This window comes from Barbatula barbatula (assembly GCF_947034865.1).
Source record: "Barbatula barbatula genome assembly, chromosome: 21".
In the NCBI taxonomy this organism is placed as follows: Eukaryota; Metazoa; Chordata; class Actinopteri; order Cypriniformes; family Nemacheilidae; genus Barbatula; species Barbatula barbatula.
In genome coordinates, this window is record NC_136784.1 from 8749583 (window position 1) to 8777582 (window position 28000).

The following is a 28000-nucleotide window of genomic DNA, read 5'->3' on the forward strand; positions in this document are numbered from 1 at the left end:
ATGAGTATCTCTGCTAAAAGCCTCAGCACCGCGGGTCCTAACGCGTCTCTGCTGGAAAGTCTTTCAAATATTAGCGCAGATCGTAGCTTCGCCTGACTTTTATCCTTCTTTTTATCCTTAAAATCCACGGACCTTTTATTTTATGTAATAAATATGACATAGCTCTTTCTACAGTCGTTCTAATGCCCGCACGATCACTTCACTGCGACAAAATGAGAAGATGCGTTGTCGCAGCCGATGACATATTTTTGTATTGTGGTGGCCAACGTGCTGTTTGGATAAAACTTTTCGTTGCAAATCTATAATACAACGCTAGTGGCCGCTGTAAATGAAAAACTGCGCCTTTAAGATTGATAGTCACTACCGGAAGGAAGTGCATTTTCAGATTTTAAATTAAGATTATGACCCACATTGATTTATTTACAATAAACGCTGCAGTATTTCATGGAAAAATAGGCATTGTCATTTTTTATTTCACTGGGACTTTAAACTACGATTATTACATTTAGACAACAGTAAATTTGGTTGCTATGGTTTACTGTTAGCCTACACTTTACTGTAGTAAAACAATTTTTCATTTTAGTAAGAACTCACAATATAATTTTCATCCATATTTATTGGAACCTATTCCATGTTTATCTTGTTTTCCCATAAATATTACATTTGAAAAGCCTATTTGTACTTTACTCTAATCTTGTTTTTACACCAACAAAAGTTCATCCATATTTTTGTTTAAATTAAGGTTTATTTTTAATGAGCTGTAGGCCTATATAATTATGTATTTTTTATTATATTTAAGGAATGCTTGCATTTACTTTTAAATGACTACTGTCTGTTTGTCCTGCTATGGATTCAAGGCCATCTGTACAACATGCATCTAGCTTGTTTTATGTGATAAAATCATGTTTGTATCTTTTTCCAGTACAAATCACTTCATCTGTTCATTCTGTAAACTGAGAAACTGAGTGACATGTTACAGAAAATGCAGCTGGAGCTTGCCAGACAAGCGTTTTGTGCAAAGACGAGGACAGGACAGGTACCATCAGCGTTCAGGACTTTAGGGACATTATTGTTATCAGACCCCATGCTCCAACCCACATTTGTGAAAGAATGACTAGCTGTTGTGAGTCTGTTTGTTTTGAGTTGTTTTCCATTCAGTGGTATTGTAGTAGGCTATAACAGGGTTTTGCAGCTATGACAGGTAGTTTTCAGTCTTTTGTTTCACGGTACACTTTATTTATGTCAAGCACAAAAACAACTGGGATATATTTGTTTGCAAGGTGTTTGCTGTGTGTGCTTATTTGTATGAAGAGCAGTCTGTTTTATAAACACTCCATGAAGTCTGTCATTTTCCCCATGGTTTATGTCTTATAAACCTTGGGATTCTGCAAGATGTTTGTAAACAAACAATTTCGGCACCATTAGAAACAAATTAAAGACAAAGCTTGTCAGACCCAGTCTACACACTCGCTATTTTACTTGATATGCTTCGCAAAACAAAACAGGAGGACAAATATTTTCCTTTCTTTGGAGATTAACATGTTTGAACTTTTTTCAGTTTGGACAGTATTTACAACTCAACAGGTTTATGCGAGGATTTTACAAATGACATCTCAGTTCGGCAAACAGAGAGGTCTGAATTTGGCATTATGTACGCATCATTTCAGCAAAGCACACAGCGCCATCTAGTGAAAGACAAGACTCACTTTTTCTTTCCCAACCCCCTTCACTGGCCTGAAAACTATACTTGCATTTTTTAGCCATCTGCAGTTTTTCCACTAAAGAAAATACAATTATTTAAACTTAAAATCATTGTGCACAACATAAACAATATCTGTGTTTTTTGTTGTGGTTTTCTTGTTTTTGTTTTCTTGTACCTTAGGAATGGAGGTAAGGAAGTTTTCACACAGAGCATGATTCTGTCAGATGCTATTTAAAGATTTACCTCATGTTAGTTTTCCACTTTACATGTCTCTCTCCTCATAAAACAGTGTAATTAAAACGGCCCTCGAGCTTGAAAGGCTCTGAAATGACTAGTGTGTCTCTCTGTGAAACACATGTATTTATTTAGCGCTCTGTGGGGTGGAAGTGCTAAATATGTCGCCGTACTGAGGCTTGATTAATGTTTGGCACTCCATTGAATTTTCAGCTATTTATCACCTCTGTCCCTCATAAAAGGATCTCTTCCTACAAATGCCTGTGTGTACGTTTGCCAGTTTTGCAGGCAGCCGGTGGCAATACGTCACATCAGGTCAGCTTTTCCTACTTTAATGGCCTCAACTTGCTTCTAAACAACATGGAGCTCATTAGGAAGATCTACACCACCCTGGCAGGCAACCGCAGATATGTGGAAGTTACTAAAGGTTAGTTGTGTTTTTTTATCTTGTTTTGTTTTGACTTTATCCTTCCTCCCTTGATTAGGCAGACTGGATGTGACCCAACAGACAGAACAAATCGTACCCACAATGCTTTGCTGGCATTGATATCTGTGCTTCTGGATGAAGTACTCCAATAAACTGGAAAAAGGTTTAAATAGCACCTTTTTTATAGTGTATAGGCCACTTGCATTTTGCTCAAATTTTGTTCCCCAAAGATAAACTTAAACATTGCGTATGTCACATGTAGCTCATCGATCATTAAACAATTTATAAAAATTGTGGATTGCCCTCCAGGGATTGCATTTCTCATACAACTCCCTCAAAGAAACTTTGACTCCCTGACCAATTGCTGACCTGTGAAACAGCTCTTAAAATCTGGAGCTCTGCCTCTTGGACACATACTCTTGCTGTACACACCCGGCATGCGATGCTACCAGCCACGTGGGGACCGGGCCGGGGTGGAGAGGCTACATTTACCAACGCTGTTCCCACAGAGGCTGCGGGCCGTCATCAGGCTTCGCTGGGACCTGTGCGTGCAAATTTCCACATCTACTTCTCTTGCTGACCCTCAAGCTGATTAGTACCGTATGTTTTGAGGGAGACGCCAAAAGCATTGTTTCATCATTGCAAAAGCTGCCGTTCGCCACCTGGAGAACATGTCACCCAGCAAACGGCCGCAACGAACCGTATTCGCAAATAGATAAACAAAAGTTAATGCGGGTGGATTTGATAAAATTCCAGCAGTATTGCATAAAATTCCCACCAGCTTGATTTTAGATGTGCTTTTTCACTTCGGTACTTGAAAGGTAACGTAGTATCCGTCCATTGACTTATGCAGGTCATTTGGGCATTGGTGACATGTTCTTGAGACTTATCAGTAGCCAATGTTTGTTTTGTGAAGTTGAAAAGACAGATGCCCTGCGTGATCTTTGATTGAAGCGTTCTTCACACTTCACAGCACGTTTAAGGCCGGGGTAAGCTGAGCTGGTCTTCGTTCAATAGGGCTCTGTGTAAGAACACTTGCTGCCTTTTTCAGGGTAGTCACTCTATACCAGTGCAGCGGGAATCCCACTGTTAACCGGCCTGTGTTTATCCTGCTCATTACCACTTTGCACTTAACCCACATAACCGCCCGATGTCCCGTACATGCCCTGACTCACAGAATTATTTACTACATAATTGCATAGAGATGACTTTATGTTCTGTAATAGAAAAGTGACTAAATATGATTTATATACTGTTGTAGCTCTAAAATATATTTGGACATCTAAACCACACTTAAAGATGTCATAAGAAAACAACATTTAACTTTAAAGAACGACAAAACAAGTTATTTCTCAAGTAAAACATTTCCCAAGATAACAATCTGGATATTTTATGATATTTTGTCAATAGTTAAATCGATTAACAACACTATGTGACAGGACTTCATACATCCACTAAAAGGACCTTGGGATCTGTCCAACCTGATCTTGCGGCAATTGCAGTTTCACGGCAGTTCATGATAGTCACAAAATGTATAATCTATTCATTCGTGTTCATAATTTTTTTTTCTTTTAATATACTCACTCTCATATACTGTACATACAGCTTGTTTATATACATACTATATATATATATATATATATGTATATATCCTAAACTCACTGCAATTCCTGCGTATTGTAGAAGGTGGCGTAGAAACGAAAAAGGCCGACCCTAACCCTAATGTCACAGGGGCAAAATCATACTATAAACGTAGGAATGATATTGAACGAATTCATAATATGCCACCTCGTAAAATATGTACAAATTACTGTGAGAGTTAATATATACTGTACATATGAAAGAATGAAATACATTGGATAAAAAGTTGTGCTTAGTGAGTCTTACTGAGTGACACGAAGAAAATGGGAAATCCATGTCCATGAACATGAAACAATAGCATACAAAGTTATGTCACGAATTCCTGGGAAACTATTTGGCAATGCATATCTATTTTACGATGTGGCTACATAAGAATGCGTTAAACCTAACGTCAAGCTCCAAAAACCTTCCCAAAAACGTCACTGGTACGAAAGCAGATTTTATTAAAAAGTGCTAACTAATTTTACAGGCAAATGAATTAGTCTCCTTGTAAAATTGTTACAAATAAGCATGAGAATGTGTCATACATTTCAGTTAAGTCATCGCTAAATTTAGTTTGAAAAGTAAAGTTCTGAAAAAAGGTTAGCAATATTTTGACAGTGTCAGTTCCTATTTTGTCATCTAATGCATGTAACCTTGCACAGGTACGTATGTAAGAGATCTAGAAACATTTGTGTAAAAACATCTGATAAACGTCTTAGAAAGGGGGTTTTATATCCATTCTAAATCATTAACATCGTACAGACATCTTCAAGATGTATATTTGACATCTGACTCACAGGAGATGTAAATGCAGAAATCAAATACCCAAATGTATGTGTGCTATGAGTGCTACATATCCAAATACTGCATATCCAAACTTTTGGGGCTAGAGAACATCTTTCAGAAACAGATATGTTGCTAAAAACAGTCAGACTAAATTATTAAATCATACACATTGTTAAATAGATGGTTCTGTATTTCCTGTTCTGCATCTCCCTTTGCCAGAGGAGTGACTCGTTGCCTCCCAGAGGTTTGGCCAGGTGACCCCTCCCCATAGAAGTAGACATCCTATTCCAGCTGTCTGACCTGTTTGATCCAAGAGGGTGAGTCTCCATGGTAACAGATCACTGCTGAGTCATCCCCTGTGAGCCTCTCTCTCTATCAGAAGAAGGGTTTGAGGCTCAGCCATAACATAACATACAGCTACAGAGCCCTCAAACCACTTTTGCCTTCTAAAAACTACATTGTCTGACTTCTGTAATTATATGTGAAAACTTTTCTGGTCTTTCTGTTCTGAATCTTGTTCTGGCAATTGCAGAGTTGATGATACATGACTCTTCCTATTATTGTACGGGAGGAGGTTTTGAACACGGTCCAGCCTGTTCCAACTTTTTTAGCTTGTAGCGGGCACACATGTTTCCACGCAATCGCGACTGTTGCATCGGTCTTACCCGAACGATAATGAGCATGGAAGTGTATTTACAAAATATCTGCTATGAGCCATAAAGCAGCGTACTGTAATCATGTCCTGGTGACATAAACCCAGCTTAACAAAACCAGAGACATCACATCAGCTTTTCTGAAGAGTCAGATACCATGACCTATGAACTGACTCATAGTCGTACAGGGTGGGGTCTCAAGTATCTCTGTAGTAATGCTTGATCAGTAATTGCTTCTTGGGCATTATTATTTCTTAGCAATGTGATACTGTAATTACCCAACTCGCTCTGAGTCAAGATGTTGGAGGTTATTTGTTTTGAAGCCACACCGCGCCAATCTTCCTCAAACATCTTGTAGATGTTATGCTTTAAAAAAGTAGACTTTAAAAAGTTGTGATTTTGTTCCTTGTAGACATGTGCTGGGTTAGAGAGGTCAGCTTCGGGAAAATCAAAGAAAACATTTTGAAGAATGTTGGTACAATGGCGTGCCTTTTGACTTGCATTTGGTTTGTGTCCGTAAAATTGTGAATGGGTAACTCCAGTGTCAAACTACCAACATTCTTCAAAAAATCTTCTTTTGTGTTCTTTAGAAGAAAGAAAGCCATACAAGTTTGAAATGACAAGGGGGTGAGTAAATGATGACAGAATCTTAATTTAAGAAGACTTGAATGGTGTATATGCAGTCACCGATCGCCTTTCATCGCTAAACTTCTCTTTTGAGAGCAGAAAACAAATCATACAGGTTTGGATCTATACAAAGATGAGTAAATGATGAGCATTTTCGTTTTTTACAGTGTATCTCGAGGACCTGTTTATGTAAAAAACTGCCTCTTTCCAGCCTCTCTAGATTTTTCCATCAGCTTACGCTGGGCTCATGCCTTTTCTTTAACCAAAGCTGCAAAAAAGAGAATATCCGTATCTGTCATCGACACAAAGATCACAAATATAATAACTGTAAATGAAACGCGAACCCAGCGGTGGAGGAAAGTTATCACCCTCTGATGGTGCGATGAGGGGAAATGAAAACAGAAGCTTTTCACATACTCTACAGGGAAAAGACTGAGAGTGCGTCTGTGCCTTGATATTCTCTTTTTATTTTATCCGAAGTTCTGCCTTGAAACACATTGAGGGCTCAGTCATTCCTTTGTGCCGGCCATACGAAGCGGGGGCCCGGGACGGAGACGCCAGTCCCACCACAATGAGCTGCTTTGGGCTGTGGTCTGGCCTTATGGGCTGCTGGCCAGCCCTGCCTCGCATCTTCCCCCTCCCCCTAGCACAGTTCATCACACACCCTTAACCCCTCTGTGAGCCTGTGGGGGGGCCTGGTTCAGTTTCGGCCGGCTCCTGACAGGTGGTCTCGTTCCAGGTCTCAGGAGTAGCGAAACGGGTATGCAGGGCGACTGTATCTCAGGCGGGGAATGCAGCATGGAACGCTTGAATAGTTCTGGCTCTCTGTAACTGTGGGTTATGGCCGTGGCTGGAGAACTGATTGGACCTACTTGATTGTGGTTTCGGCTTGTCTCGACTAACACTACTACACTAAAAGTTCTCGTTATTCAGGGATATTGGATGAAATAAAATGCAACTGGTCTAATGATTCTTTATCTGTCCTCAAACCTCAAGTCACAACGCTATTAAAAACGCTTGCTGCCTGCAAAAAGAAATTTCAATCAAACTAAGTTTACAACTCATTTCAACTTATTATTACAAAAATGTCCTCATTGAAACCCATTATAACAACTGCTATTTTCTCCATTTTAGTCCTAGACGTTTCCGTTGCTCTGTTTCTGCTGTATTATACAGCATGGCGGGCATCTGAACAAAAGATACAGCTATAACTGTGTTTATGTGTCAGTTTGGAGTGGTTTGTATGTGTGTAATGAATTTTGTGTGTGTGTGTGTTGTGGCAGGGTAAGAGACTCTACGGACACAAGACAGCCGGTGTAAACAACCCCGGAGGGGAATTTATTGACACACGTGGGGAAAAACTCAATCCACTGGTGACAACCCGAGGTGCTCGTGTTCAACCAATTGCCTGCCAGTCCGTGCTCGTGCAAAATGATTCCTTGGTGGTTCCGTTACTCGCTGGACTCTATAGGAAGAGAAGACACAGTATTAGCAGTGAGGAGTACAAGATCCTCGAGTGATGTGTACGTGTGGTTTATATGCCAGGCTGTTTCCCAGGTGATGCTGATCCTGGATCTGTACCCTCCGCCAAAGTGTCTATATACAAATCCAACATCTTATATTCAAGTCACTGTAGCTTACTGAGATTTAAAATATTTTTCATTCAAACAAGTTTTTATCCCTTGTTGGCATTATTATTTCTTTTTTTAATCTGAGATAAAAGTTGAGCTTGATTTTGATGTAGACGATCAGAAGCCATAAAGGCATAATGTGGCGTTATGTAAACAAACAAGGTTAAAACTCTGAAAATGAATGAATGTTTGGTAGTTATGATAAGAACTGATTCTAGTGAAAACAAAATGAAGTAATTGAACGTTTTTAGGGCCATGTTTGGACATGTACATTTACGGACATGGACATTTTTGTCCTTTCTCAGCCCAAGTGTGAGTTTTTTACAATTGATGCACAAGGGTTTAGTAATAATGCCCATTTTATGTAGAACGCGATTCCCCTCAATTTGATTAAAATGTATATTCCATTAAATTTGTTATAATATATAACAATGTACATTACACAAATATACAATTACATTGTAGCACATACATTGTATAAAAAAGGAAAAAAGAAATAATAAATAAATAGTAATATTATAAAATATTGCAAACCTTACATAAGATCTAAATAAGCCATACTGTCTGTATAGATAATTGTCTGTACATTTTTATTAAATGTATTAATGTATTTTTTATAGATTTTTTATTAAATCCATCAACTTTAAAATAATTTTATTTCATATATATTTTTGGTTTTCTTTTATGGCCTACACATATAGTTTTTTGCCAGACAGTACATTGTAGAGAGAGAAAGAAAATGATGGGATGAGAGAGGGTTAAGGAGCCAGAAAAGGACAACGAGCCGTAAATCGAACTCGGGTGGCTCGCAGTGCTTTTAACCATCTATTTGTTCACTGGCGAAATAGGAGAGATAAGGGGTTGGGGCCAGAAAAGGACATCGACCCGGGACTCGAACTTGGGATGGCCAAAGTGCATTTGCGCTATATGTCTAGAGCACTGTCCACACAGCCGCAGGCCCCGACCAATTTTGTGTAGGATTGATAGGATTGTCTATTGATATTATTATTCAAAAAATAAATGTTAGCCTTAACAATTATATTTCAAACGTGTCCTTAAAATACATTTCTAAGAACTATAAGTGGTGCACTACACAACAGCACAATCCTTGAATTTGAATCCTTTTTTGTCTGGTGGCGATGTGTCACACTCTGTACCGGTCCACCCTTGGCTCTCTGGCTGGAGGTGAGTGAGTGTGCACCACCCCTTTACCTGAGCACACACCTACCACCAGTCATGCCTCCCCACGAGAGATTGCGGAAGAAGGCAAGAAGGAAAACAAATCACGCCCCATTGGCCTCTTACAGGGCTATTTCTCACATTTAAAGAGGAGGTCACAGGAACCTCCTGGGTGGATTCTTTTGTACCTGTGCGTGATCAGAGGTGCGTGCGTGTTGGTGTGTGTGTACGTAAGGAGGTGGTGCTTGGTCTCATGTTTGGCTCCAGACTGGCTCTCTGAAGGAGACAGAGTAATAAGGAGGTAGAGCAAGGCGAGTCACTCTTTAATTATGTCTGTCGGTGCAGTATCCCTTTGGTGTCCACCCCAAAGTTGTCAGATAAGAATTGAGTGATGTGTTCTTCAGAAGCATTTTGACGCTTTCCCTTCACTCGTATTTTTGTTGTTGTTTGATGTGTCCTTCATCTCACCCCCTTCCTGGTGTACTTCTTATTTAACATCCTTGCTGTTCCTCACATTTTTCAAACAGTTCCACCGTGACACCTTCCTGACAACCATGGGGGCCACCGCCACGTACCCTATGGACCCACATGCAGAACCAGCGCTCCTCGGGTTCCATCGTGAACAGCTTTGAGTGCTTCAAAAAAGTTGTACGCTATGAGGGCTTCTTTGGCCTCTACTGAGGTCAGCGCCTACGCTTCGCCAAAAAATGTTTTCATAAGAGCCAGGGGCAGGTCATCTTCCTTCTGACCTTACCTTCTTTGAAGAGATTAAGGCTACCTTTGCTGCTTCAGGGGACAATGTGCAAATCTTGAAAGGGCACATACCAGCACAGGAACTTAACAATGAAGAGCATGAATGCTCTACAAAGTCAATGCTGCTCAGATAATGAGTATCTGCTCCACTTTTAGAGTTTTTAAAGCGTTCGGTGAGGTCACAGATTCAAATTATGATTGCAAGGTGCAATTGCCGTGTGACCTCTATTGAAAACACTAACTACTGGTATTTGTCAATCATAGAGCCCACAAAAGAGAGGCTCAAATCTTCATCACCTGTGTGAGATTATAACCGGGGGATGGTATGAAAATCTGTGACATATTGGTGCTTTGTGATGTTTGCAGTGGGCCAAGTAGTTATTGATAAGCGTTTGAATAGGTTTTTATACTTTCCGCCCATATAGTAGTGGCCAAAAGTGATGTCTTCGGGGGAATATTTATACACTATTTGCTTTAATACCCCCTTGCGTTAGGTTATACGTGTGTATTTTGTATGGTACAAATGGAAAAAAAAGTTATTTATTGGACAAAATTATTTGGAAAAAGCATATCAGGGAATATGTGTTCAATCAAATATAAATAAATATGTATATATGAAATGCACAGAAAAATGGAAAGCTTGAAGGAAATAAATAAAACAATTGTATCTGTTATTAATATGTATTTATTTTGTTGTAATTTGTCTTGGCAATTTATTTATAAACTTTTTTGCAGTCTTCTTAAAGGGGACATCTAATGGAATTTCACTTCTTTAAATTAAGTAAATTTAGTTAGTGAGTAGCATAGCTGTTTGAGCATAAAAAACATTTGCCAATTTGCAATGCTCAAAGTTCACAGAAAAGGAAGATATTTCTTTAACAGAAATCATTTTACCTGGGTTAGTGACATCATGAATCCCAACATTTACATTGATCCTGCCCACTGGAACGCGGATAGGGTAATCCTCTCAACACATACTTTAAGTGGTATCACTTCAGGCTGTCACGAAATGGCTTGGACAGAACCCAGATGCAGGCAGACGAAGGGTTAACGTAAATAAACTTTTATTAAATGAAACATCCACAATGGGAAAACATGAACCAAAAAAACAAAGGCAAACAAACACTTCCCTCTATGGGGACAAAACGTGGTCTACAGGAAAAACTATATAAATCCACAAATTTAGAAACAGGTAATCCAAATCACGACGTCCACAGAACAGCAAGACATCCAGTGATCACAAACAGAAGACAATGCACCGACACTGAACAGAGGGAAACTAAGACTATATAAAGGGAGACACTAACGAGGAGTGATTACATGGGGAGAGTGGTGACAGCTGATGGGAATAAAACCCTAATTAAAGTGAAACACCAAACAGACGATGGGAATGAAACCCTTAGGAAATTACCAGAGATAGGAGGGTGGGGCTGAGAGACATAACAGGAAGACACGTGGCATCACGTAACAACATAAAGCCACATGTCTCCACACATAACACAACAAAAACCCGAAAGACGTAGCAATGTCATGACTCTGCCCAGGGAGCTTGAAAGCTCGAGACAGGAAGGACAGAGTCCTAACATTACCCCCGCCCCCAGAAACGCCCCATGGCGTCTCAAGGGAGAAACCTCAGCGGGCCAAAACACAAAAGCACAAAGACAAACACCACAAGCACAACACAGAACAAACTAAAGGGAACATAAGGGAGGCTATGAAGGGGTTCGGGTGGGTCAACAAAAACAACAAACATGGGAGGGGTGGTGGTGGAATGGGAGGCCAAACCTTGGGGACACCAGAAAAGGGTGGGACAGGTTGAGGAGACTTGAAACAACCGGACGGGACAGGTTGAGGAGACTTGAAACAACCGGACGAGACCGGCGGGGACTTGAAACAACCGGACGAGACCGGCGGGGACTTGAAACAACCGGACGAGACCGGCGGGGACTTGAAACAACCGGACGAGACCGGCGGGGACTTGAAGCAACCGGACGAGACCGGCGGGGACTTGAAGGGGCTAGGGAGAGGTGTGTGTCCAAGGGGGAAAAAAGTTTGAGGTGATGCCGGCCGGAGAACAGGCTGAGGCACCGGCTGGAAATCCGCCTGCGGAAGGGCAGGTCTGGATGCCGGAAAGGCAGGTCCTGACGCCTGCGGAAAGGCAGGTCCTGACGCCTGCGGAAAGGCAGGTCCTGACGCCTGCGGAAAGGCAGGTCCTGACGCCTGCGGAAAGGCAGGTCCTGACGCATGCGGAAAGGCAGGTCCTGACGCCTGCGGAAAGGCAGGTCCTGACGCCTGCGGAAAGGCAGGTCCTGACGCCTGCGGAAAGGCAGGTCCTGACGCCTGCGGAAAGGCAGGTCCTGACGCCTGCGGAAAGGCAGGTCCTGACGCCTGCGGAAAGGCAGGTCCTGACGCCTGCGGAAAGGCAGGTCCTGACGCCTGCGGAAAGGCAGGTCCTGACGCCTGCGGAGAGGCAGGTCCTGACGCCTGGGGAGAGGCAGGTCCTGACGCCTGGGGAGAGGCAGGTCCTGACGCCTGGGGAGAGGCAGGTCCTGACGCCTGGGGAGAGGCAGGTCCTGACGCCTGCGGAGAGACAGGTCCGGACGCCTGCGGAGAGGCAGGTCCGGACGCCTGCGGAGAGGCAGGTCCGGACGCCTGCGGAGAGGCAGGTCTGGACGCCTGCGGAGAGGCAGGTCTGGACGCCTGCTGGATCGCTGGCTGTAAACCCGGCTGGAGAACCGGCAGGAGAGCCGGCTGGGCTGGGTTACGTGCCCCCCTCCGTTGCCTCTTTCTCTTCTGCCGAGCCAATTGCCTGGTAGTCGGCTGGAGGAAGGAGGTGAAGGACGGGGCTGGCTCCGCGTTGGAGGCCTCCGAAGAGGACCCCCAGGACTCTCTCCTTCCACGCTTGCCCCGAAGACTGGTGGTTGGTGGAGAGGTTGCAGGGTCCGAGAAGGTAGTCACGACTCCGAGCTTCAGGGCGAGACCCTCAGTGATTGGGCCCAACGGAGAAGAGACCCTCGGTAGGACGGAGACCCTGGGCTCCGGTCGGCTCATGGCGAACCGGAGTACGCCCTCAAAGTCCAGAGGTCTCAGCCTCCTCATCTCCGCTGGCGATAGGGGAACCCTGAGGCCGCTGTTGAACGCCGCAGTCACCTCCTCCTCCCCGAGGAGCACCTCCCCTGCGGCCTCCAGGAACCTGTCCAGGTACACATCCAGGTCCAAGTTCCCCTGGCGAATGCTGCATAGGGGACGAGGCTGGCGAGACCTTGCAGCGAAAAGAGCTGCCTGCTGGGTTCTTCTGGGTCGGTGCATTCTGTCACGAAATGGCTTGGACAGAACCCAGATGCAGGCAGACGAAGGGTTAACGTAAATAAACTTTTATTAAATGAAACATCCACAATGGGAAAACATGAACCAAAAAAACAAAGGCAAACAAACACTTCCCTCTATGGGGACAAAACGTGGTCTACAGGAAAAACTATATAAATCCACAAATTTAGAAACAGGTAATCCAAATCACGACGTCCACAGAACAGCAAGACATCCAGTGATCACAAACAGAAGACAATGCACCGACACTGAACAGAGGGAAACTAAGACTATATAAAGGGAGACACTAACGAGGAGTGATTACATGGGGAGAGTGGTGACAGCTGATGGGAATAAAACCCTAATTAAAGTGAAACACCAAACAGACGATGGGAATGAAACCCTTAGGAAATTACCAGAGATAGGAGGGTGGGGCTGAGAGACATAACAGGAAGACACGTGGCATCACGTAACAACATAAAGCCACATGTCTCCACACATAACACAACAAAAACCCGAAAGACGTAGCAATGTCATGACTCTGCCCAGGGAGCTTGAAAGCTCGAGACAGGAAGGACAGAGTCCTAACACAGGCTGGCTCAGCTTGACCATTCAGAACGTTTCGGAAGGAGGTACTTCATAGAACCAGGGAACTTGAGATGATGGTGTAAAACACAGGTGAAAATCGAAATGTGAACACTGTTGTAAAGCACATCATAAACATAATAAAGAAAAATAGGCAAAATAGGACCACTTTAAATTCTTCTCAAAGCTGAGCTTCAGCTATTACTTCAATGCCACATGCTACTTTTTTAATGCTTTTTTAGTGCAGTGTCCTACTACTGTACAAGACATCTTTTAAAGACTAACAGAAAATAGCAACAGTAAACATTTAGTTTAGTGACTTTCCAAAGGAATAAAAACACAGACATAGGTACAAGCCAACAGCCAATGATGTCACCAACCTGGCAACCACAAAGAAGCAAGCAGGGTACGAGAACAATAACTGTTTACCGGAGCTGCAACGGATGATTAAGTCTGAAAAATGAACAGTGTTTTCTATTTCTGCTTGCTCTGTAGACAATATACACAAGATAAACACACATCTGTTCCTTAAGCCATGCATGCTGAAACTGTTTGTATTCGTCTTGCTGTGTGGCCTATTTTGACTCATAGACACATTTCTATGCTTGTTTGTGAATGTTGGGGGAGTATTATTCTGTTTATTTTTTTATCTAAAACAGAAATGAGAGCTGTGTAAATTTTGGCTTTAAAAGGAAAAAGAGTTTGTAGTTTCCAATATTAATACGTTCCACATCAATAGTGTTCATAAGCGTGTGGATGCAGGCAGCTCTGCAGCTTTTATATGGAGGAAAGTCGAGCTTCCATCGCTCCCTGTCTTTTTTAATCAACTTGTTTTCTAATTATAGGCCCCGTACCACAGCTTCTGGGCGTGGCTCCCGAGAAAGCCATAAAGCTTACAGTAAGTGCTCTGCCTTCACCACATCAGCCTGGCCTCTTTAAACCAAAGCCCTTAACTCCTCTCAAATACACCCCGCCTGACTTCAGTGGCTCTGCTTACCTCCTCGAAAAAGACGTGAATCTCTTTTCTCTTTGATCTTTAGTGAAAGCGGTGTACATTCTTGCAATCTGGAGTTGACATGTGTCAACTCAAAAGTAGTTTTTTGGTTTAACATGATTCAATCATAGAATCCCACGTTTCATTCAAGTTTTCCAAACATGAAATGTACAAATAACGTGACTGAATCAGGTTAACCCAACAATATGTATACAGAACTTGTTATACAACTTGTTTGAGTATTTTTGAGTAGGCCTAACTTCTATTCTATTAGAAAAATCAAAAAAATACTTTTTGGTATTCTTCACTATATGTTAACAATTGTTTTTTATTAAGCCCTATTATATCAGTTTCCTGTTCAAATACGATGTCATCACGTTGAACTAACTTGGCTTAATTTGTTTTAACAATGTTCAAAGACACAAGGTCAAAATGACCAATATAATTCCTTCAGATCAAATATTATATTGGTAAGCTAAACATTAATAAATCTCACCTTGACTGCTGAAGAAAACATAATAGAAAACCGATTTAATGGTTATAATGGGAATTGTATAGGATTTAATGGAAATTACTGGTAGGCCTTTGTGATGAATTTTATTTTTGGAATTTTGGAGTAAAGTACAAAACATATTTTTGATGTTTTTTATAGAAAAGCTAATTGTTCAAAATGCTATTTTAATGCAGACCATTAGAATTTCTGTGATGGTTTCTATTGGTTTGCGGGTTCCAATGTTTTCTTTGAGCAGGGTTCATTTCATTTTGATTGAAAATGCAGAAATCACTACATTTCAACATTTAGGCCTACTCTTATTATTCTGTCGAATGCGAAGCATGCTGGGAACTGGAAGCTGTGACTTAATTAATTTTTTTTATTAAATTGCTACTTGATTGAAAACTTTATTTCAAAATTGAAACATAATCATTTGGCATTAACTTACAATTTAAAGTCTTTCAAGTTTAACATGATGCATTGAACAAGTAAGCTGATATAATGCCATCCAATCAAATATAATTGTTTAAATAAAGTAAACAACAAAAACATATAAATTTTTATGAGTGGCATATGGATTTACATACGGGTTTTGTTTTCCTCACTGTTGAATAACCTTCTGGGAAGACAGACTACACAGAAAGACGGCACAGTTCCTCTACCTCCTGAAGTATTGTCCGGCAGATCTGTGAGTATTTATACGTTGATAAATGAACGTATACAATTCCTTTTACCAGTGTGTTTTAGGCATTATTCCAGTCGGATTTAACATCCCACCAATAGAATCCATCACATACCAGTAGACACCATTAGTTTTCATTAAAAACCAATACAAATCCCTTTAAACCATTTCAACTTCTTTAATGGTTTCTATTGTCTTTTCAGCAAGGTACAAAGGTTCACACCAAGTTGTAATGGTTTTAAAAGGATTTGTGTTGGTTTTAATGGAAAGTATAATGGTACTACTGGTATGTGATGGAAAAATCTAAGGGTTCATAATTGTATTTTAATGGAAACCACTGGAACTTCTGTAATGGTTTTATTGTGTTTCTATAGTTTCTTTTCAGCAGGGGTATTTCGTCATGGTTTTAAAGGGAAAAAAGTTCATAATGCTATTTAAATGCAAACCATTAGAATTTATGTGATGGTTATAATTGGGTTTCCATTGTTTTTTTTCAATAGGGTTCATTTAACACCACCTTTCAACATTAACGCATACTCTTATTATTCTGTCTACCTGCTGAAATATTGTCCGATAGATCTGTGATTATCTATACTTTGATACATGAACGTATAACCCATACGTCACACTGTAAAAGTGTGCTGAGAAAACCCAACAAAGAAGTTTAGTTTTGAATGTCAGGTTTGCTTAGAGGTTTAAGTCTGGCCCTGAGGGAACACTTCTCTTCTTTTGTTAGATGATTGAAAAGACACTTCAGCCCCATCAGTATTTAAGAACATGGATAACAAACTTCCCTTCTGTCATCTCACATCTAAATCATACAGTAGTTTGCAATGGCTGTTGGTTTTAAGGGCTGTGCCCTATACAAGCATGTGGAATGAATCGTGTACTTATGTCATTAAAAAATTATTGAGAGATTGATGTTAATAATACATTGTTTTCATAGTTTCTTTCTTGTGTCAACTTAAGTCTGAAAGTGAATTCTGTCACTTTTAATTTTTGAACGTAGTAACCTGTTTGTTTGTGTAGTGTGAGTATGAAGCGCTATGGCTTGCTTGTATTTTTCAGAGCTGTTTTTGCTTCAGTGGAACTGGATTCAACTGAAGCCATTTCTTGATTACCAGCTGAATATAGAAGTTACAACTCCCACAATGCATTTTAAATATATCCCAACATTGCAACGTAAAATGTTTTCAGTTGCATTTGTCAGTAAATAAATTAAAATTAAGAAAATGATGAGCATTACTTACTTAAAAATACTGCCAATGCATTACCCCAAAAACGATCGATGTAAGGACTTCTACACATTTCTCATTTCTACATGTGTGGGTTACCATTTGCAAGTGTCACAGACACTGAGATGATTGCATGTCTCGATTATAAGAGTGCATTTATCCCACAAGATCTCTTTGGCCTGCTCATGAAAGGAGATGGCTGGGGAAACATCAGGTAGGTTGCACATGAAGTCAGTTCAGAATGGCAGCCTGTGCCACAGAGATGTGTTTTTCCTCTTCTGATTCCCTTGACAGCTCCTTTCATCCCGGCCGAATCCCTGGTGTTTGGCCTGGCAGGATCCGCTCTCTTTCTCGCGCCTGCACACGCGCCACTCTCTCAAAGCTGTGTTTATTGACACTGCAGTCGCGGCGAATCAAATCTATTTATTTTCTTTGAGAGGAAAAAGACTAGAGTGCTGATTTGTGTTCCTGTCTAAGAGAAGAGGGTGTGAAAAGAGTAAAAATCACAGAAAACGAGAGCGGGGTTATGAAACCTTGTGGCAAATTTGAGTTTTTTTTTTCATTTTTTAGCACGTCTTCCCACATTGCAGTTTCTGAATCAGGCCTTTGCAGAGAGTTGGTCGGTTTGGTAGGAACATCATGCTTCGCTGACTGAGGAGTTGGCTGGATTCTTATCTGCTTGATGCTGGCCTTCATTTGAGGGCTGGGTTACTCAAAATACTCGCTTAGCCAATGTAAAGTGCTGTGGAGTTGGAAAACCGTGGCACGCATACAGTGTTGCTTTGTTCGTTTTCAGGACAGGTTGTAAAGCTGAGTAATTTAGCCTGCCTGAAGTCTACCAGTCTTTGTAATGGTTTGTTAGTTTACTGTGGAACTTTTATCGCAATGCTCCCCTTTACTACGTGAAAACACACCCGTGTAATCTCCATTTAAGTGCGTGTAATGCACCAACGATTGGTAATGGAGGCTAATGTTTGTGCGCTAAGCTATTGTTTTTAGAAAACCTGCAGTTTTTTGTGTACGCGTGCAATGCTGATGCAGAGGGTGTGCGAGAACTATTTGTTTTCGGTTTGAGGCGGGGTTTAGTTGATGTCACAAACATACACACGCATACACTACACCCGATAGCACTCTGTGCCTCTGGGGATTACCTTGCCTTGTAATTACCACCGAATTATCAAGCCGACACTGGCCGACAGTGCAAACAAATCGCATTTCTTGCAGTCACGTTGCTTTCCCGCATGCCTTCCCACTCTTAGGCCATTGATGTTTTGTCTCCAGATGATGTTCTGACTTGCTTGTTTGTTCCTTTTGAGTAACTTTAATATCCAATTAGTACCCAATTCATTCATCTAAAACATGCGTTAAAGCCATCGCTGGCTATTGGCCAATAATATAGCTATTTATACCTTATTTTATTTATATTAATATTGGATTGTATAATAATTTTATAAAATAAACCATTTGTTAAATTGTATTGCAAATCATTTATTTATAATAAACAATTTGTTGAATGGTTCATGAGCCTTTTAAGTTTAGCCAAGTAACGGTTCTTTACTGGTAAACCAAAATAATACTGGCTAGACATACTTTAAACTTGCTAGCTAATGTCATTTACTTGATATTTATTTTGCTTGTTATCAGAAATAATCTACAGGGACTGTATTCTTTGCGGATGTAAATGGGAAGTTTGTTTGGGCCACAAAAGTGTGCATGCGCAGTAACGCTTGTTTATGTTGTTGCTTTGTAAGCGTCTATATGCACGTCTGGGCTGTAATTTCCTCCGGACAGGAAGCGTGTCATTTCACTCAGTTAGATGATAATGATCTTTCTTTTGAAACACAGCAAATAATGGGATTTTTAACTGGCACACTTATGAGATTGAGTGAGCATTCCGGTAAGCAGGGCGCACACTCGTATATTAATATCTCCGAAAGAATAGGGGGAAAAAATCAACAACAAACAAACAGTAAGGCCCTTATGTATTCAAACGCAGGGCTGAGGGAAGAGAAGAAATCCATGGAAACTGATTTCCATCTAATTACACTGGTCTGTTTTTCTGCGTGCAGCCTCAGTTACTAGGAGCAACAGGAAAGATAGGGCATGGAGGCGGCGAGCAGCCAACCTCTTTGGCGAGACACGTTTCAATACTTCTGTTGCAGCCTCGGATGCCGTCACGTAAAAGCCGGAGCGTTTTATTCCTTGTAGGAACCTGTTCCAACCTGCTGATGCTTTTTCTCTGCTTTACAAGTACAAGGTTGGAGACACAAGGTTGTTTTCTGAGAATCCCTCAGGGGACGGTAGACTGTGTGATGTTTCAGGCACCGCCTCTCCTCATATAAAAACTGACAATAGCAGATTTTTCTCAGGGCCTAATGCGTTCCGTCCTATAATAGGAATATCACATTATATATCACCTCCATCTTTTCATCTCGGTTTCTGAGACTGGATTATACGTGTCTACTTATTCACAAAGTTACATTCAACCTTGGAGTTATATGCATAGCTGCAGGATCACCTCAAATGTTTTGCACACTTTGTTTATCATTCTTTTAATCTAACAAATGTGATTGTTGGATCTTAGGTGATCTTCACTAAACCCCTGGAGTTACCACAGGGCCACACGTCAGTGATCTCTCTGTCATCTGTCTTGGACTAGGTATGTGTCACTTACACATGCTAATCATTCCAGTAATAAGCTTGCTAAAAGTACAGCACATGATAGTAAAGTGCCTTCTTTTTAATATCTTAGTGTTGGGACATACTATAAAAGGTCAAGAGAATGTCATGAACTAATCTTCTTTCGTACCACATATGCATGCTTGCATACTTAACAAATTAATATAAAGATTAATCTCTCACCTTCTGCACAGTGTTTTCACAATACTTTGATTTTGCATGTTACACGAACGTGAGTTGGTTTTAGCTTTTTCTTTAGTTTATTTTTGAGTTTTACATCTTTATCACTGACTACAACCAGACAGATTCAGTCCTAAAACAAGCATTTGTTTCCTGATATAAAAGCTCTCATCGAATTCAAAATATGATCTGATCCTCATAAACCACTAAAGGTTCATCCTCAGCTCTCCAGCGCCTCCCACCTGTGACTTCACACTTTGCACTCTTTATACCCTTCAACAATACCAGCAAAACACACACACACATATGCAGCATCAGGCCTCAATTCACCCCCTGCGTACCGCTGTAGCTGTCAGACCAGGTAGCAACAACCTCTCAGAACCACAAATGCACCGGTGCTCCCTGAGTGCTGTTTTTGTGTCCTATTTCCGATGAGGCTTAGCAGCACTGCAGGAGAACATCTCAGATTTGATCGCTGCTCAAAGCATCTGAGGAGGGATGCAGGGATGCATTCCTGAGGCTTGGAGCACGGGAGGTTGCGGGGAGCGAGTGTTTTGGTGTAAACAACATTGTATGGACTGCCATGATGCCGCTGGGTCATCATATCTCATCCAGCGGTGGCGTGGTCTGACATTTTATAGACAGTTGGAGAGAGATAGATGAGCCCCATGTTATGTGGAGTGCTACAGTAATTATATACAGAAATAGGCGACTGTTCGGTGCTGTGCTTAAAGGTGTTGTTGCCTTAATTTAAATTATTTTCTATAACTCGCTTTGCAAAAAGATGTAGAATTTTGTCATATTTATTAAAATTTATTAAAATAATATACATAATAATATAATGATTATAAGTATAATATTTTACATTTTCTGTTTTGTTGCATTGTGTGAGGAAAATACCAATATGTATGTCTTTATTAAAAGGGATAGTTCACGCAAAAATGAAATTCTGTCATTATTTACTCACCCTCAACTTGTTCCAAACCTGTGTACATTTTATTGTTTTGGCGAACACAAAGAAAGACATTTGGAAGAATGTTGGTAACCAAATAGAAATGGGTCACCATAGACTTCCATGGTAGGGAAAAACTTTGGTAGTTAATGGTGCCCCAGAACTGTTTAGTTTCCCACATTCTGCAAAATCTTCTTTTATTTTCAAACAGAACAAAGATTGTAATACAGTTTTGGAACAACTTAATGGTGAGTAAATGATGACAGGATTTTCTATTTTGGGTGAACTTACCCCAAAGTTCATGTTTGTGTATATATTATTATGTAGTTGATATTCCCACAATGCTACTGCATATCTAAAGGTACTTTCCCTACGCTTATTTGTCATTTTTATCGCTTGACAGTCTGTGATCACCTGTTTGTGTATAATTAGTATAATGTTACATCAAGTATTAATGATCCATACTTAAAGAACACTTTTAATGTCACTCAATAGATTACAGTAGAACGTGCTTCATTATCTGTAAATCAGATGGCCGGTCACAGAAAAAAATGCTCTTGTCGTCTGGCTGAGGCAGGTAAGTCTCCAGGGCTCACCTGTCAGCCTGTCGTGGGAAAAGAGTCTTTATTTTAGAGTCATGGTCGATGGGGGGGTGTTCGCCAGGGCACACAACAGCCTGTGTGTATGTAAGAATGTAGAATCCGGTGCCTCCCCTCCATCTGTGTCTCTCCTGAGCCGCGCGGACAATGTGCTTTGAGTGCAGGAGACGCGCTGCAGCCTGCTTCTCTCAGACGGCCTGGCTCCTCAGGGTCCGGCCTAGGCACAGAGCTGTCTTTGTCAGCCTAATTACCCCGCCTCTCCCCTTCTGCTGCTGCAGGGTCTCCACCACCACCAATCCTTGCCCGTGTTCCAAAATGAAGAGCTGCGGCACACACACACTTACACACGCTTGATCATATGCACGCACACACCTGTGAGCTGCGGCGTGGTGTTGTCGAGTTATCATTCCAAGGACCAGCACATCCAGATGTTGTTCAACTTTCCTGATTGTCCTGGCAGAATGTGAATGATGTTCTTTCTTCTGTGGAACACGAAAGATGTTAGGCAGGATGTTGCGTGCAATGAAATTGTCACTACAATGTAATCGTGGCCAAATGACTGTACAAATGTAACTCTACAAGTTATGATCAATAATATTGTTTTCATTTTGGCCAATGAATCACTCTCAGAATAGAAATGTAAGGCAGATTACAGAGTTTGTTCATTTAGCTTCTGAGGCAACATTTGGGTGCTGAATGATTCATTACAATATGTATAGAATTAAGACAATATTGATAATCATGGTTATTAATATGACGGTTATTTTACAAACCGGTATGTTTTGACACTTCCCAATAAAAGTAAATATTCAAGAACTACATCATTTATTAGACCACCTGTCATAATAGAGAAAATGTTTTTGGGAATCAGTCAAAGACAAACTTTAGAGTCATTAGGCACATAACAAGTTATCTTTATTCACCTTTTTAAACCCAAATTTGTGTTGGCACAATATACTTCTCTTAACTTCTCTCAAGTCAGAAAGAAATCAAGCTAAACAATACTTATTTTTCTATTAAGAGCTGCAAGTTAATAACTGCAATTGGAGAGATATATAAAAATAAAAATAATGAAGTACTTTACTATTTCTTCTATCCATTCATGGATAAAAACAACATTTATATTTTAATACTACTGTGACTAAAGAGCTTACATATTGGATTAACCAAAAAATATGAATTTTAGGTCATTAATAAAGCACCAACATCAACACGCCTAACACATCCCTTGTGTTCCGCAGAAGAAAGAAAAACAGATCACCGCGCCGTCACAAGTTTGAGTAAATAATGACAGATTTTTCTCTGGGCATTCTGGGAATCACCCAAAGCAGATGAGTCAGGCCTGGTCTTCTGAATGCCGGGCCGATTCATATCAGCAGGCACGAGAGTGAGGTGGACACACAAAGATCAATTCAGGAAAGAGATACCTCTCCTATCTGTGCTACCTGTGTACACACAGCAGATTAACTTTGTGTGTTTAATGAAGCCTGTCTAAAGCGTGCTGCAGCCGGGCTTTATATCGTTCTGCTGAGAGGGAAATCTCTCTGTTTCTCCCTCCTGGCGGATTGCCAGAGTGCTGGAGATGAGGAAACTGAATTCGCTTGAAGGTACGGCTTTGTTTGCAGTGACCGACACCCTATAGTCTACGCTATGTCCCTTCGACTGCTCTTCTACTTTCCGTCTAAGAAAAAGTCATGGTGAAAAACTCTGAAATGTTTATTTTAGGTGATGAGAAAAAGCCCAAAACAGACCTGGGAACAGACAGACACATGTTCTTTTTCCTCTGTTTCTCTTACACAGTCATTCTCAAGGGCTGACATTAACACACCATAAACCAAACTCCCAGCATACCTCACAAAACAACAATGCTTCTGTGGTTCCCAAACCAATAAACCCTAAGAGAAAGCGTTTATACGAGCCTTCCCTTTAACATGAAATCTTTATACATCTCAGATAAACCCTCCAGTTACATTAAAGCATGTCCATTGTCCCGCCCCCTGAGAGACGTCCCGGTCTCCGCCATCTACTTCCCCTGGTATGCTCACACCGAGGCAGTTGTGAGAGATGAGGTGGGGCGAGCGGGAGCTGGCAGGGGCGCTGCCGGGTAAGCCACCACACACTCTCCGGTAGCCGCCTGCCACCGCTGGCTCCATTGTGGTTGGCCTTAATTAGAGTGCTCAGTGATTTAGGCTGCGTTTTGAAGTGCGGCGCGCCTGCCAAGGGTCGGATATTTTCCACTGTTAATATATAGGCGCTGGAAGTTTGCGCTTTGAGCTCTCAGAGTGTTAAAAGGAGAAAAAAGTAACGCTGCAGTAGCAATAAACAGATCTTACAATGCTGGCACAGGCAGGCCAAAACATCCAAGATCTGACTTGCCATATTTTTACAAGTCCCTCTTTTCTCGTCACGTATAAAATACGATCCAGGTCTGAAGTTGTTTTTAATATTTTACTCTTGTGGTTCATCTTAAAGAAAACACTGTTTAAAATGTCCCTTCTGTAGCCAAGCCAATATGGTTTGGACTGGACGTAAAACAGAATTAATATTTATTTCTAATCCGATGGCTATATTGGATTTACTGCTTCTTGACGTGAACTTTAGCATGATGGGAGATGGAAAAGCCATACGTTGTCAACGTGAGCTCGGCATTCCTGTCTTTCCCAACATGTTATATCTGTCAGATGGTTTATAGCAAGTTTTTGTGGTTAAGTATGTTCGTATGGCATGTATCACTCCGTTTACCATTTATCAGCAGTTTAAGCTATAAGGCAATTAGCGATTTACAGTCGACTTGGGAAATTGAATTTCACGCTCAGTTTGTTTGCCATTATTGGGTAGGCAGGCTTCAGGGTCATTGACCCACATACTGTACAGTTGGCTTTTTCCAGACTTCTGCATGTTCTTAAAGAAGAATATAAATATGGTAATGCACATTATATCATTATTTAACTTGTCATTATTCACAAGCCCTCATGTTGTTCAAGACCTTTGTGTTTTTTTGTCTGTGGAGCATGTTCAGGGATCGTACAGTTTTGTACAGTTTTGAAGTGATAAAAATGAATAAACATTGACAATAATTTTTAGGACAAGTAATCCTTTCAAATGTGTCAATTTGCAGGACATGAATTGCTGTATTTGCAGAGTTTATGAGAAAGGCCATTTTTTTGTTTTTAAAGGCCCGGTATATAGCATTTAGCGGAATGTAGTGGTGAGGTTGCGAATTGCAACAACTCTCTCCAGCGCTCACCCATCACTTTTCAAAGCACTGCAGTGGCTGAAACAGTGCTAAGATGTTGTCACGTTTTCGCTTCTTTGCCGAAGAAGATAAAATATTTATGTATGCTCCGTAGCGCAGTTTGTCTGCAGGGCTACTGTAGAAACAACATGGCCAGTTCCATGTAAGGGGACCTGCGGTGTATGTAGATAGAAATAGCTCATTCTAAGGTAATAAAAACACAACTTCATTATATAAGGTCTCCCTAAACCTCTAAAGACATAGTTATGTACATTGCATTTCTGTCAATATATTCTCCAAAAAATGTTGACTTTTAAATGTTGAAATATAGAGAGTGTGGTTGAGTCGGCATGCTGGTATTATGGCTGCTTACACTAAATGCAGTTGCTGATTTAGACTGTTAAGAGCTGAATGGGTGCTGCGGCGGCCTTTGTGCAGGACAGCATGAGACATGATTTATTCCAGCCTCATTATTAGGTATTGTCTGGACCTTTCAAGTTGATTTAAATAAAAAAGGATGCATAAAGTTGGATAAATTGTGCTTTTATTCCTGCCACTGTAAATGCATGATAAGCATTTAACATATAGCCTTTAAGGGATAGTTCACCCAAAAATATAATGATGTCATCATTTACTGACCCTACAAAACCACTACACGTCAATGAGTACCGCCGTTGTTCAGTTACCAACATTATTTCAACACTCATTTTTGGGTGAAAACTGCTTTATTTGATCATATCTATAATTCAGTTTTGTATGAACACAAATGATGTCTTAATTTCCCTCCAGTGTTTAATGGTCTATGTCTACTTTAAACTGTTAAATAAGATGAATTTTCTTTACGGCATGCCTGCAGCATCCCTGGTGACCCCTGTGAATGTTATCATGACCCGGTTACAAGTGGCTGCCCTGTGCAGGCCAGACCACGAACACAATAGACTCATTGACTGTGTCTGGAAGATTCTTCGGGAAAAAGGACCTCGTGCCTGCTGGAAAAAAGCTGGAGGTAGAGATCTCTGATGTATACCTGAAACTAATAATGTATTAATTGTCTTGATTCTTCCAAACGTTACTAAAAATGTAAATTCTGACATTATTCACGCAATCTCAGGTCATTCCAAACACACACAAAAATTCTGTGGAACAGATATATCGCAAAACAAAATGGAACTGGAAGTTATTTGCTCTCAAATGTCATTCAGGTTAAGACATGTCATGGCAGGTGTGACATTCGTGACGAAAACATTGTTGAGATTAAACCTGCTGAGATGCATCTTAATGAAACTGCATGGGAGATTTCAGTAAAAAAAATTCAGACAAAGCTACTGTATTACTTCAGAGCATTGTAAATATATCACACTGTTTTTACATTTACAGTATAATGCTTTTTTGGCCAGGTCTAAGTTTTTGACTAGTAGTCCCCAACATAAGTCAGCACTTAACACTATGATTTTTATGAATGATTAGCGGTCATGATATTTCATCTTAAGACACGCAAGAATGCGATTTTAAGTCCTGGACATGTTGCCATATTAAAATTCTGCATTCTAATGTGATTGTTTTGCGAAATATGCTGAAAATTCTCAGGCACACCCATCATTTTTTAGAAGACATTTCCTGCAAAATTGCAAGGCAGGGAAGCCCCACAGCTACGAAAAAAAGCATGTAATGCCTGGACCAATAGCTGTGGCATCCTTATCCTGATAAAGTGAGCAAGCGCCACACCGTTTGATTCAGAAGTATCAGCTGATTCACTAAAGCCTGAAGTAACAGTCTTCTGTAGCCACATGTCTCCATGTGTCTAAGTGATTTGAGGCTGAAAGAATTACTTTGAATGGAGTCTTTTCCAGTCTGGGACAGAATTACTTTATTTTCCCATGGAATATCATGCTACCCTGAAACTTAAACCACAGTCACTTTTGAAAGAACATCCTATTTACAAGTCATAACTTATTTATAAGTTATATGTGTTTATTACTTTTGTTTGCATTTTAATTTCTTTTGTTAAGTCCACTGTTGAATATAACAAAGAATCGTGATAAAAACGGAGAGACCATTTCATTATTTTTCATTACGATGATAAGATATTTTATTATTCTGAATTTACTATACGGTAGGTTTGTGTTCAGGTAAAATGATAATTTTTGTTTTATTCTGAGAACTACTAAGAATATTTCTCCCATATTTTTTCTATTTACATTTATGTAATGAAAACTGGTGAAACACGTTCATACTTTTTAGCACTACAATAATCATATTTGTAAATGTACTGTATTTAGGAAAAGCTATATAAAAATATACATTTTTAAAACAGTTTCATGTGTCTTGTCATGCTGTCAGTCTTTCACTCATGAAATGAAAATTGTGAGTGGTCTATTAACATTTTTTCGCAGCTGTATATAACATTGTTTTGGGGCTTGAAACTGGTGCTGAAACTACAAAATGCTGTAATTTCATTCCGTGATTCAGGCTAAAATGGTGAGACGACATCCCAAAATAGGATCCGTGTCCTCAATGGAAAGGTTTAAAAAAAGGCCGTTCTGGTCTGCTCATTTATTTTATGTTCCACAATTTTAAGAGGAAAATATTCGTTTTTACTGTTCAGTCAAGCTGTTTATTCTTTCTGACAGGACACAGCAGAACGTGAAGGCTCTCCTCCACCTCCTTACTCATACATCTCCGTCTCTCCTTACCACAGAAAACCACTTGGCTCTGAGCCCACTCCCAAGTCTCGGATCAGCCTCCCGGCGCCCAATCCTGACCACATTGGTGGCTTCAGGTTGGCTGTGGGCACGTTTGCTGGCATCGAGAATACATTTGGATTGCATCTACCACGATTCCAAAAGACTGCCATGCCCACATCACACCACGCTTTATGCTTCGTCCTGGGGCTGACCATAGTGTGCTACTGGACTGAACATACACAATCTTTTATTTTATGGAGAATATACTACAAAACCTTCAGCAGATGATCTGGAAATTATGTTATGTGATTATTAGTCTAAACTACAGCTAATATAAAATGGCTGGCTATTATCTAACAGAATGTTTAAAAGTGTTCAAAAGGATTGTGGTGTGATTTATTTAAATGTATATCAAATATTTATTTGTTTCTTGTGTTTATTTTGTTCGTTTTAAATTGAATTGACCTTAAACAACTTAACTGTTTAAATGTTTTAATATAGTACAACACTGCATAAGCACATTTTGTACTGCTTGCAAGGGCCCTTTATGTCTTTTTTTAACAGATGTAGAATATTACATTTGAATGTAATATAGTTTTTCATTGTCTAGCTTCATTTAAAGTGATACAGCAAAGACAATTAACTCTTGGAATCAAAGTGCAATGGTGATTTATGCTCAAGGTAAAGAGAAGAGAAGAAGAATAAGAAGAGAAACTCTACAGTTGGCCCAGGTTTTGTTTGTAAAATATTGTTGGATGTTG

At 40.4% G+C, this 28000-nt stretch overlaps 1 protein-coding gene across 1 annotated transcript; it reads left to right on the forward strand.

Annotated features, from left to right (window-relative positions):
- Positions 1 to 27527, forward strand: slc25a13 (solute carrier family 25 member 13; the record flags this gene model as incomplete). Its single annotated transcript, XM_079485069.1, is given in 11 exon segments — positions 1 to 58; positions 980 to 1123; positions 2217 to 2363; positions 4992 to 4996; positions 5000 to 5032; positions 5034 to 5089; positions 9489 to 9540; position 9544; positions 14352 to 14404; positions 25345 to 25561; positions 27193 to 27527. Coding segments are annotated over 11 exon segments (1101 nt in total).
- Positions 27528 to 28000: the final 473 nt, after the last annotated feature.